A 12703-nucleotide genomic window follows, 5' to 3' on the forward strand; every position below is an offset into this window, starting at 1 on the left:
GATGGTGAGATCCATCCCGCTAATTGGGCTACTTTTGCACATTTGTTGTTTGACTGATGGACATGCGGTGAATCTGTGTTCCCGAAAGTTGAGACTCCATTCTTTGCGCACCACAATAACAATCCATTTTGTCTGAAGTGCAGTATCCAGGTCACTTGTGACTTCCTTGATTTGACCGAGGGTGTAAATCTGTCTCTGCCTTCATTAAGGCTGTCATTCTCATAGGATTACCTGGCTCACTTCATTTGGACTACTTTCAAACAGTTATCTTGCCTTTGTCCATTTGATCAAATGCTCTACAACCTTCTCCCCCTTATTCTTTTCCCTTTCTGCTTTTTGGATTCTAATTCTGTACCGCAGAGAGTAGTTTGCCAGTGAAATCGCCACCATTCATTCGTCCTGTAAACTCTTATCTCGATGCTCCTAGAATAAGTCTTTTGTCTATAAAAGTATCCACTGGCCTCTGAGGAATGGATTTAGCTTGTCATTTGAGAACTTAATGACCTTCCAAATGAGATGACAATTACAGTTTCTTGTGGACTAATAACATGTGGTGCCCCAAATTAATTAGATCACACCATTCCTCTACAATAGAGATAAGCCCAGTCATCCAAATCATTAGGAGGGCGCGGCAGCTTTTTAACAGCCCTTTTCAAAAAAAAGGTGGAGGAAACAGTGCTCGGATGTAAATTATTCAAAAGACGATCTTCACTTCTTTTGATAGATTATTCGGGGGGGACATTATATTTGTAGATTTGTGACAATGCCACTGCGGAGGCTGTGCGACTGAAGTCACTTCGGATGAAGGGAGGGAGGGATCAAGCGAGGGAGGGATCAAGCGAGGGATGGAGAGAGGGAGATAAAGGGAGAGAAGGGAGCCGTGTGTTCAAAGGCGCGGCAGCATTGGGAAATTGCCTCTTGCCCGCGGGATCAACGCAGTTCATTTAGCGCACAGAGAAATGACACCTGATTATTCAGCCATTCATTTCCGTGCATCTATTATTTAACTCTGCCACCGTCCTCCTCGGCTCACTAATACACCATCCATCCATCCGGGAGGAGGAGAGAGGGAGTGACGGATGGTAGGAAACAGAGTGGCAAGAGCAAAAGAGAGAACGGGAGACAGTGGAGTGTGAAGGGAGTTGGTGAGAGAGAAAAAGGAACACACAGAGAGAGAGAGAGAGAGAGAGAGAGAGAGAGAGAGAGAGAGAGAGAGGAGAAGAGAGAAAGAGAAGAGAGAAAAAAGGAACGGAGAGAGAGAGAAAGAAAGAATGAAAAAGACCAAGGACTGACAGAGATGATGGAGTGATGGGGAGAGAAGAGGAGTGATGGGGAGAGAAAACGACATGAGAGCGGGAGACGTGAGGTAGTTTGTGAGAGAATAGTTGAGAGACCAGGGCCCGTACCCACAAAGCATCTCAGAGTAGTTGTGCTGACCTAGGATCCGTCCATATAATTTACGGCAAAACTGATCCGAGATCAGCACTCCTACCCTAAGATGCTTTGCGGATATGGGCCCTGGTAGCGACAGAGCAGTCGCAGCAGTTGAGGAGCAGGATGGGAGGAGCGTAATTCTAGAATACTCCAGTCTAATTTTGAGAAGGCTCCCCCCAATTCAAAGGAGATCAAGTTTAAGCATCTGACGAAAATGCAGTGCATTTTACACATCGGCCATCTAGGACCAGAGTCATGTACTTTAGGGCACACTGTCAGGGCCACTCATTGGACAAGTTCAGTTAGTCCCCTTCCCTGTTTCAGGCAATTTGGTGCCAATTGAGCATGACTCTTGGGCTCCCTCCCTCCACTCACCAGACTCTTCCTGTTCTCTGGGATGGCGCTGATGTCCACCGGCTCCCTCTCGACGGCGTTGACGAAGCGGGCCTCGGCCACAGCGATGGCACAGATCACATGGACCCACCTGGAGGGAGAAGAGAGGAGATATGACACGTGTGTGTGTGTGTGTGTGTGGGGGGACACATATGACGCGAGCCCCCAACTGTTCACAACACACAGAGTACAACTTATCACAAGCCATGCCATGTTACAGTAACATAGGGGACGGCCAGTGCCGTGCAGAAGTTAGGGAAGGGGACACTGACCGGTTGTCCGTGGTCATCTTCAAAGCGCCTCCCCGTAAGTTACACAGACAGCAGTCCTGTGAGAACACATGAAGGGTTAGGATGTGGGTAGGCAGTGGGCACAGAGGGGAAGTGAGGGGTGTTGTTCAGTCGTATCAACATCCCTGCATATAAAATACGTTTCCAAATGGGATAAATACGGTCAATTAAGAAGCCCGGCGGTCTGAGTCCACATGAAGTTGTTACACAGTGAAGGAATAATGCGGTTTTGTGTTGATTTGATTGAGGACTCACCGCTGTCCAGGCGAGCGCTGTGCATCTCAAACACATCCAGGCCCCATTGTGTACCGTGTCCGGCCTAACACCATAACAACCTGGGGGGGTAAGAAAGAGAGAGAGAGAGAGACAGAGACAGAGAGAGAGACAGAGACAGAGAGAGAAAAGAAACAAGTCAACATTAACTGAATCTTCTGGCCTGCCATTCACATTTATTGGTACTGAACCTACTGAGCCATGAAAAGGATTCTGTTAATCAAAGCACAACCTTCTCCTCCTCTCTTTTTACAAATCCCCACATCAACACGTAGTTCTGCAGTCGTCGCTTATTGGGCGGCAAAATATTTTAGTTGTCGTTGTTGTTGTCGTTTGTGCATTTGAACTCGCGTGCATGTAGATCAGCTACGAGCAATGACCCAGGACGAGAAGACAAGAGTGTGTGTGTGTGTGGGGGGGGGCGTGTTTGTTTTTGACAGGATGTCTCCCCGCTTCATTTCTTCTTCTCAACAACACCGTTGCTGCTGCCTGTCCAGTGTCTCGCTAGCTCAGTGCTCCTCTCTCCTGGATGGGATAATGAACTTCCCTGTCTGGGGTGGGAGCTCCGCTTTAGTGCTAATAAGAACCCAGGAGGCCCACTTGGTGTGGTTGTGTGTGTGTGTGTGTTTGTGGGGGGGGCAGTGTGTGTGTGTCCTTCACTAAGGAACCAATTGTGTTTAAATGTGGCCTAAATGCATGCCTTTAAGTGGGATCTCATCCACAATAAAACATAGGACTATCAATTCACTGAAACTTAGAAAACAACAGAGTTGAGAACAATCATCTAGGCCGAAGCTGAACTGAAGTGTAGTAAAAACCCAGCTAAGCAAGCAGAAAAACGCACGCACACACACACACACACGCACACGCACACGCACACACACACACACAGCGCTGATAACAAGCTCTCTGCCATTTCGTGGCGCTGCACTTTGACAGATGTTGCACTTTGACAGATGCCGTATGCCCCTTAAAATTGAACTCTCGGCATCTCCGTGAAAAAAATAACAAGTGGTGGGGAAAGTGGGTTTGTTGGTAAATAAAGAGAGACAGAACTTTCTGGAGTGTTGTCTTCAGAAAGAGAGGCTGTGTATTTCAAGACATGGCATATGGGGGCGTAGTGAGATACACAATGGGCTGGATGAGTCTCTTCTCGTCACTCATCTTGAAAAAACATAACCTGAAAACTGAATCAATCCAAGTCAATTAATCCACCATCATTAACACAATGGAAAAGGTTGATGATTTATTATTGAAATAGCATGGGCGAGTCTAGAAAAACAAATCGATACAATTTAAGGCCAAGTGTTAAACAATAATGCAGGCACTAAGGATGGGGGTGTGAGCAGGCAGGTCGGGGCAGATGAGATGTCGCCATTGTTTCTGTGCATCTGTAAGTTGCTGTTTGTTTGTATATGGAATGGAATTATATATATTATTTTTTATATATATATAATTTTTAAAAAGAGGTGGCGTCCTTAATGACACCCTATTCCCTACATAGTGCTCTACGGTGTAGGGAATAGGGTGCCATTTGGGACACAGCCCTCATCCGGACCCGCAGAAGACAACTAGGAAAGCTGCTGTTACCGTCAATATTACTCACCAACGTGCAATCATTGGACAATAAACTAGGCGAGGTAAGATCACGAATATCCGACCAACGGGACATCAAAAGCTGTTATATCCGATGCGTCACAGAATCGTGGCTGAATGACGACATGGATATTCAGCTAGCGGGATACACTCTGCACCGGCAGGATAAAACAGCACACTCTGGTAAAGCGAGGTGGGGGCGGACTGTGCATATTTGTAAACAACAGCTGGTGCACGAAATCTAAGGAAGTCTCTAGATTTTGCTCGCCTGAAGTAGAGTATATTGTGATAAATTGCAGGCCACACTACTTGCCTATAGATTTCTCAGCTATACTTTTTGTGGCTGTTTATTTACCACCACAGACAGATGCTGGCACTAAGACCGCACTCAGTCAGCTGTATAAGGAAATAAGCAAACAGGAAACCACTCACCCAGAGGCGGCGCTCCTAGTGGCCGGAGACTTTAATGCAGTGAAACTTAAATCAGTTCTACCTAATCTCTATCAACATGTTAAATGTGCAACCAGAGGGAAAAAAAGATCACCTTGATCACCTGTACTCCACACACAGAGACGCATACAAAGCTCTGCCTCGCCCTCCATTTGGTAAATCCGACCACAACTCTATCCTCCTGATTCCTGCTTACAAGCCGGAAGCTTACAAGAAATCCCGCTATGCCCTGCGACGAACCATCAAACAGGCAAAGCGTCAATACAAGGCTAAGATTGAATCATACTACACCGGTTCCGACGCTCGTTGGATGTGGCAGGGCTTGCAAACTATTACAGACTACAAAGGGAAGCACAGCCGCGAGCTGCCCAGTGACACGAGCCTACCAGCCGAGCTAAATCACTTCTATGCTGGATTCGAGGCAAGCAACACTGAGGCATGCATGAGAGCATCAGCTGTTCCAGACGACTGTGTGATCACGCTCTCCGAAGTCGATGTGAGTAAGACCTATAAACAGGTCAACATACACAAGGCTGTGGGGCCAGATGGATTACCAGGACGTGTGCACCGGGCATGTGCTGACCAACTGGCAGGTGTCTTCACTGGCATTTTCAACATGTCAATGATTGAGTCTGTAATACCAACATGCTTCAAGCAGACCTCCATAGTCACTGTGCCCAAGAACACAAAGTCAATATGCCTAAATGACTACACGTAGCACTCACGTCCGTAGCCTTGAAGTGCTTTGAAAGGCTGGTAATGGCTCACATCAACACCATTATCCTAGAAACCCTAGACCCACTCTAATTAGCATACCGCCCAAACAGATCCACAGATGATGCAATCTCTATTGCACTCCACACTGCCCTTTCCCACCTGGACAAAAGGAACACCTATGTGAGAATGCTGTTCATTGACTACAGCTCAGCTTTCAACGCCATAGTACCCTCAAAGCTCATCACCAAGCTAAGGATCCTGGGACTAAACACCTCCCTCTGCAACTGGATCCTGGACTTCCTGACAGGCCACCCCCAGGTGGTGAGGGTAGGTAGCAACACATCTGCCACGCTGATCCTCAACACTGGAGATCCCCGGGGGTGTGTGCTCAGTCCCCTCCTGTACTACCTGTTCACCCACGACTGCATGGCCAGGCACGACTCCAACACCATCCCTAAGTTTGCTGATGACACAACAGTTCCTGATCACCGACAACGACGAGACAGCCTATAGGGAGGAGGTCAGAGACCTGGCCGGGTGGTGCCAGAATAACAACCTATCCCTCACCAAGGAGATGATTGTGGACTACAGGAAAAGGAGCACTGAGCACGCCCCCATTCTCATCGACGGGGCTGTAGTGGAGCAGGTTGAGAGCTTCAAATTCCTTGGTGTCCACATCAACAACAAACTAGATTGGTCCAAACACACCAAGACAGTCGTGAAGAGGGCACGACAAAGTCTATTCCTCCTCAGGAAACTAAAAAGATTTGGCATGGGTCCTGAGATCCTCAAAAGGTTCTACAGCTGCAACATCGAGAGCACTGGTTGCATCACTGCCTGGTACGGTAGTTGCTCGGCCTCCGACCACAAGGCACTTCAGAGGGTAGTGTGTATGGCCCAGTACATCACTGGGGCAAAGCTGCCTGCCATCCAGGACCTCTACACCAGGCGGTGTCAGAGGAAGGCCTTAAAAATTGTCAAAAACCCCAGCCACAGACTGTTCTCTCTACTACCGCATGGTAAGCGGTACCGGAGTGCCAAGTCTAGGACAAAAAGGCTTCTCAACAGTTTTTACCCCCAAGCCATACGACTCCTGAACAGTTAACCAAATGGTTACCCGGACTATTTGCATTGTGCGCCCCCCCAACCCCAACCACTCTTTTACGCTGCTGCTACTCTCTGTTTTTCTTATATGCATAGTCACTTTAACTATACTACACATACTACCTCAATTGGCCCGACCAACCAGTGCTCCCGCACATTGGCTAACCGGGTTATCTGCATTGTGTCCCACCACCCGCCAACCCCTCTTTTTACACTTCTGCTACTCTCTGGTCATCATATATGCATAGTCACTTTAACGATACCTACATGTACATACTACCTCAATAAGCCTGACTGACAGGTGTCTGTATAAAGCCTTGCTCCTCTTTTTTCCAAATGTCTTTTTACTGTTGTTTTTTCCCTTACACACACACACACACACACACACACACACACACACACACACACACACACACACACACACACACACACACACACACACACACACACACACACACACACACACACACACACACCTTTTTTCCCCCGCACCATTGGTTAGAGCCTGTAAGTCAGCATTTCACTGTAATACAACACCTGTTGTATTCGGCGCACGTGACAAATAAACGTGATTTGATTTGAGACCCGAAGCCGGCTCATTGTTGTGCTATAGGCCCGCCGATGGCTGCTTTAACCCAGTCAAGGCCCTGTCTTACTTGCCTCCTCTATAGGTGCTCGATGGACCTAGGATATAAAAGTGTGTGTGTGTGTGTGGTACATACTACCTCGACCAGCCAGACTACCTGGTGTCTGCTACTTTTATAGCCTCGCTACTGTATATAGCCTGTCTTTTCACTGTTGTTTTTATTTCTTTACTCACCTATTGTTCACCTAACACCTTTTTTGCACTATTGGTTAGAGCCTGTAAGTAAGCATTACACTGTAGGGTCGACTACACCTGTTGTGTTCGGCGCACGTGACAAATCCACTTTGATTTGATTTTGGTGTTGAAGGCCTGGGTGAGTTGGCCTCTACAGGATGTCCGTTCCTGACCTCAGCAGCTGGCGAGGGCCGAACGCAGCCCCGGCGTAGGGCCGGCCAGATCCGGACAGACAGCTGCTGGGGAGGTGCGTGCGTGTGGTAAGAACGTACTGTAATTACGATCTCATTCTAACCAAAGCTGGGGAATAATCCAATTTGGAGTAATTAGATGGCAGTAAGCCAACAAAGACAGTTGCCCATGTTCAACATGTCAAATAAGAAGATTAGATTTTTCAGTGGGTGGAGAATCAGCACAGTACCTTATAACGATGTTGAAGACTGCCTCTGTAGAAATGGGGGGTCATAGACTAGTATGGGTACTTGGTAATTGGCTGCTCTTCAGTCGCTAACTAGAAATCATGTTTAAAATCACAGGAGGCTGCTGAGGGGAGGACGGATCATAATAATGGCTGGAATGGGGAAGATGCAATAGTATCAACCACGTTAGATGTATTTGATACCATTCCACTATATCTATTGTCAAGAGCCCGTCTTACCAATTAAGGTGCCACCAACCTCCTGTGGTTCAAATGTACAAATCAGGGCTCTCCCTGGGATTTTCTGACAAGGTGGTGCTGATGTAGGCCTAAAATTGGGTAGGGGGGAGGTCCGGAGGGTGTCAGTCAACTTCCCCTCAGGAAAACCTGTAACTGCCTTTTCCTGAAACCTAGAGTTTTAAAATTATATATAAATAAGAATTTGTTCTTAACTGACTTGCCTAGTTAAATAAAGGTTGAATAAAATGTTTATATAAATGTTTTATTTAACTCGGCAAGTCAGTTAAGAACAAATTCTTATTGACAATGACTGCCTACCCCGGCTAAAACCCAAACGCGGACGAGGCTGTGCCAAAAAGCCTCGAACCAGGGTCTGTAGTGACGCCTCTAGCACTGAGATGCAGTGCCTTAGACCGCTGCGCCACTTTGTTTATATTAAACAATGTAGCCAACACAGAAGGCTTGTGCTTGACCCTGAATGAAATTGAGGCGGTTCTCAATGACACTAAAACAGGTCTCGGGTTAACTTTAGGTCTAATGATAATTGTAATTAATAGGTGTCTTTATGTGGATAGGCTAGCGAAAATGTAAACTGGCTTCTTAATAACTTTGTTTGGGGAGAAAATGTTGGGAATAATTCAATGTAGTAGTCCAGCTTCCTGTAGGCCATTTGGAATATGAACCACCTGAACTCGGCCTATATGAGCTCATTGCAGATCTCCAGTCATCAAGTTAGGTCTGACTACCAGACCACCATTCATTTAACATGCCTTGTTGTCGTTGGTGAACAAACTTATCACATCATGCATCATGGCATGCATTCTGCAGCGATACGCCATCCCATCTGGTTTGCGCTTAGTGAGACAATCATTTGTTTTTCAACAGGACAATGACCCAACACACCTCCAGCCGGTGTAATGGCTATTTGCCAAAGAACGAAAATGATGGAATGCTTCATCAGATGACCTGGCCTCAGGGTGAAGGAAACAAGTGCTCAGCATATGTGGAAACTCCTTCAAGACTGTTGAAAAAGCATTCCAGTTGTAGCTGGTTGAGAGAATGCCAAGAGTGCGCAAAGCTGTCATCAAGGCAAAAGGGTGGCTACTTTGAGAGCTGCCATCTGGCTCAAGGAAGAAAAATAGTACCAGAGATGGAAGAAAAAGCGAGACATACCAGTCACAGTTTTTTTCTGGTTCTTTCTGGTTCAATTGCACTAAGTAGACCAGACCCAGCTGCTATCGCATTGGTGTCTATGGGAGAGCCACCCCCTTAAGTGGCCATGAACTGAAAAAAGTCCAATGCTAAGGCCTGACTCAACTATCTTCATTTATTCACCATCTTTGATAGTACTACGACTACGGGGGGCAGGCCGGAGAGGAGAGCTTGATATTTTTCTCCTCTCCCAAGTCCTCTAATCAGAGTAGGGTCACCTGGCTAACATTGCGTGTGCGCAGGCTAACCGCTCCCCATGTGTTGCACGCTAACCGCTCCCTGCCACCTTACCATACAGAGGCAAGCTTAATTGGCTACGCAGCTTAGACTGGCCGAGTAAAAAAATGACACCAAACTATTTTATTTACCTCTTTTTCTGCAGGGGGACAGTTTTAGGGGGGGCACACTGGCACAGCAATCCCAGTCAGTTCAGGCTGAGTTGCAGTAAATTAACTAGAACAATTTGATTGGCATTTTGATCCTCGCGGAGAGAAAAAAATCCTTGCTTCGGGCCCGAGGGGGAGCAAATATGTAATGGGAATTTAAATTAATACGGCGTGCAATATTACGGACCATTAGTTGGCTGAATAAATACAAGACTTGGGAGAACAGACACAGTAATTACAGTCTAAAGTAAACATGGCGGGGGAGTTGAATGACTGGTATCGACTGGCTGGTTGCCTGGTACGGACCAGGTTGGTAATGGTATTAAATGACTGGTTTTGACTGGTTGGTACGGACCGACTGGCATGGACTTACCAGAATATACACCAGCTTTGTTGGCGTGGGCTTGGTGAGAGTTTGGCCGATTGGTACTGAAGTTTTAAATGTATTAAGCGTTTTGTCTGGCTAGTAATGGACTTTTGTAAACTTGGTGTTTTATCTGGTTGGTATTGAACGTTAGAGAAAAAAAACTTGATTTTGACTGCCACATGTTGACTGGATCGATAGAAACACTGTGTGAGTTTGTCTGCGCCTGTCTGACACCTGTCCTCCTGTCTGTCTGTCTGTCTGTCTGTCTGTCTGTCTGTCTGTCTGTCTGTCTGTCTGTCTGTCTGTCCGCCACGGTCAATCCGTCTGTCTACTCACTGGAGTGGACCTGCAGGCTGCAGGAGGAGCAGGAGAGCAGCGGGCTGGTGCCGTCGTCACCCGTGTGAGAGTTGGAGGGCGGCGGCTCGGTGTTGCCTGCCCCGGCGCTGAAACACATCTCGGGGACCAGCGGATGGGTACGGCTGCCGCAGCGGGATACGCTGTGGTGGTTGGGGGCACCGGGACTGTCGGTCGGGTAGGAGGAGTCCTTCTGGAGTTGAATGAAACAGGGAAGGACGTTATAGAATATAGTTGGGTTTACCGGGTGGAGTTCAGACCTTGAAAGAGATGGAGACCCCGTACACTGTTGAAAAAGAGTAATAAAACCAAAATGGAACCTTAAATGCAAAAATATTATAATAAACATAATATATTTATTTGAACATCATGGTGCCCAAAGGTTCATTGTGCAAATGATTATTATTTCTTAAAGGTTTCCACATGAAGGCACCATCATTTTCGCTCTGTTTGCAACCCTGAAGAAGGCACTCCGTGCCAAAAGATTGATTAGGTGTACCCATTAAATTCCTGGGAGCATATTTAAAGTGTGCAGCCTCCTTTCCTTGTACACAGTTCACCTCCGTTAGTATGCAACCCTACATATCTTTTTGGGGCGTGCGTCAACAAATGTTTCTTTCCTAAACTTGCAATCAAAACGACAGAGCAAACGGTTGACTTTCTTTGACATAGCCCGTAGTTGTCAAAGACAGCTGTTGCCTGATTGCGATGTTGACAGTGTTTGTGCCGTTGCGATCCATGACAGCATATACATTGTTCTATTTTAGTCTATGTTGTGTGCCCTACCTGTGTGTACGGACAGAACAGAGTGCATACGGCACAGTAGGGTTCCAGGGTGGCCACGGCCGCGTTGAAACCCTTCTCGGCCAGGAAGTTGGGCGTGCGGTTCTGCCACAAGTGGCCTGCTTTCTTCACGTCGCCATCCAGTGGCCAGGGGGAGAAAAGTTCTGCTTAGGGAGAAAGGAGAAAAAAGACAAGTCAGATCAGTGGGTCTGGATGAACACAGAACAAGCACGCATGTATGCTCTGTCCGGCCTGCAATGCATGTAACACAAGGCCCAAAACAATCCGCAATACTGTGTTTAGACCTGACCAGAGAGGAGAATACAAACCCTTCGCCTCTGCCTCTCTCTCCGCCTCTGCCTCTCTCTCTCCCTCTGCCTCTCTCTCTCCCTCTGCCTCTCTCTCTCCCTCTGCCTCTCTCTCTGCCTCTGCCTCTCTCTCCCTCTGCCTCTCTCTCCCTCTGCCTCTCTCTCCCTCTGCCTCTCTCTCCCTCTCCCCCTCTCTCTCCCCTCTGCCTCTCTCCCTCTGCCTCTCTCCCTCTGCCTCTCTCCCTCTGCCTCTCTCCCTCTGCCTCTCTCCCCGTCTATCGCCAGGCAGCTCAAAGTCACTTTGAAAGCAGTTAATTCGGAGTCATGATCCCGGGATCAATATATGTCAGTCATGAAAGAAAAGAATAGGGGAGAGAGGTCGTGGGGGAAGAAGGGAAAGACAGGAGTCTTAGACTTCAGCTACGCTACACTACACTATGTCACGCTGTGTCGTCATCAGCGTTGTGTCAATGTGACGTTCTGTCTCCTCCAGAAACCGACCAAAAATCTACTTTATTCCTTTATTTATTCTTTATTATTTCAATTCACGAGATAGGCTGAAACGCTCGTGTCAGCCATCAATAATTGAACCTCCTGAGCTTGGACGTGACGCAACACGGACAATACAGCAACCATGATTGATTTCAAAGGAAGCATTCCCTCAATTGCTGATGGCAATGCCGGACGCCTGCTGGCTGTAGTGTAGCAGGGCCGAAACAGTACAGAATACATTATCCCGAAACTTTGTTTCGTTTTTCTTCTACCATTTACATGTTTTTAGCATCATCTTGTCAAATAATAACAACCCTAGCAGTTGGCTGTATACAGCACATACAGACCTGGGAACAGGCTATCATGACAAAGCCACAGTATTATATTGATACTGTACGGAGTATAAAGACCGTGCTACGGCGTGGTCACGCAGAACCCACCTTCGTCACTAGATGTCTCCTGCTTGACGATGGAGAGTGGGGATCGCATGGGGGGCTTGCTGAGGGGGTGCCGGCGACTCTTTTTCACCTCCATCCTCATCTTCAGCTGCTTGGAGTAAGACGATGACTGGGGGGGGGGGTCATACAACAAATGTCACCAACAGGTTATTGGGTAAGGTCCTGGATTGGAATAAACTTCACTTGAATCAACACCCTGATATCCACACTGAGCCTGTTAGATTTTTCTCATCCGATTTACCTCGAACCACAATGAATCTGTTGCGTTAACCTGACAAATCTGAACCTAATGGGGTTGAGTGTCAGCTAGTTTTAAGTCATGCCTTTTCATAAGCTACTGGTTTAGCCCAGTGGCTACGCTGTGCAGATAGATATGCATTGGATTAAATCAAACACAATACTCTATCAAGCCTAATGGAAAGGTGGGACCATTCTAATACAACAGATTTCTATCTGCAATGTTCAAAAACATTTCACGCTAATGATTGGACACCAGGTGTGCAGATGCTCAGACCGATTGGTCAATTAACGTGAGAGACGACTGGCCGAATTAGAAGTTGCTCTGCATGAAAGTCTACTACATGATTAAAATATACACGAAAAACCAT

At 47.1% G+C, this 12703-nt stretch overlaps 1 protein-coding gene across 3 annotated transcripts in view; it reads right to left on the reverse strand.

Annotated features, from left to right (window-relative positions):
* LOC118387410 (lysine-specific demethylase 4B) overlaps positions 1 to 12703 on the reverse strand; it is an 89095-nt gene that overhangs the window by 18690 nt on the left and 57702 nt on the right. For 2 of the 3 annotated variants that reach the window (XM_052526741.1, XM_052526748.1), the window contains exons 12-17: positions 12078 to 12204; positions 10841 to 11001; positions 10037 to 10247; positions 2373 to 2452; positions 2100 to 2155; positions 1810 to 1918 (exon numbers count right to left, since the gene is read on the reverse strand). In XM_052526741.1, coding sequence (XP_052382701.1) covers positions 1810 to 1918; positions 2100 to 2155; positions 2373 to 2452; positions 10037 to 10247; positions 10841 to 11001; positions 12078 to 12204 — 744 coding nt within the window. The remainder of the gene's footprint in view (positions 1 to 1809; positions 1919 to 2099; positions 2156 to 2372; positions 2453 to 10036; positions 10248 to 10840; positions 11002 to 12077; positions 12205 to 12703) is intronic. The other variant, XM_052526746.1, reaches the window with a different exon arrangement.

This window comes from Oncorhynchus keta, chromosome 1, assembly GCF_023373465.1.
Source record: "Oncorhynchus keta strain PuntledgeMale-10-30-2019 chromosome 1, Oket_V2, whole genome shotgun sequence".
NCBI classification, from domain to species: Eukaryota; Metazoa; Chordata; class Actinopteri; order Salmoniformes; family Salmonidae; genus Oncorhynchus; species Oncorhynchus keta.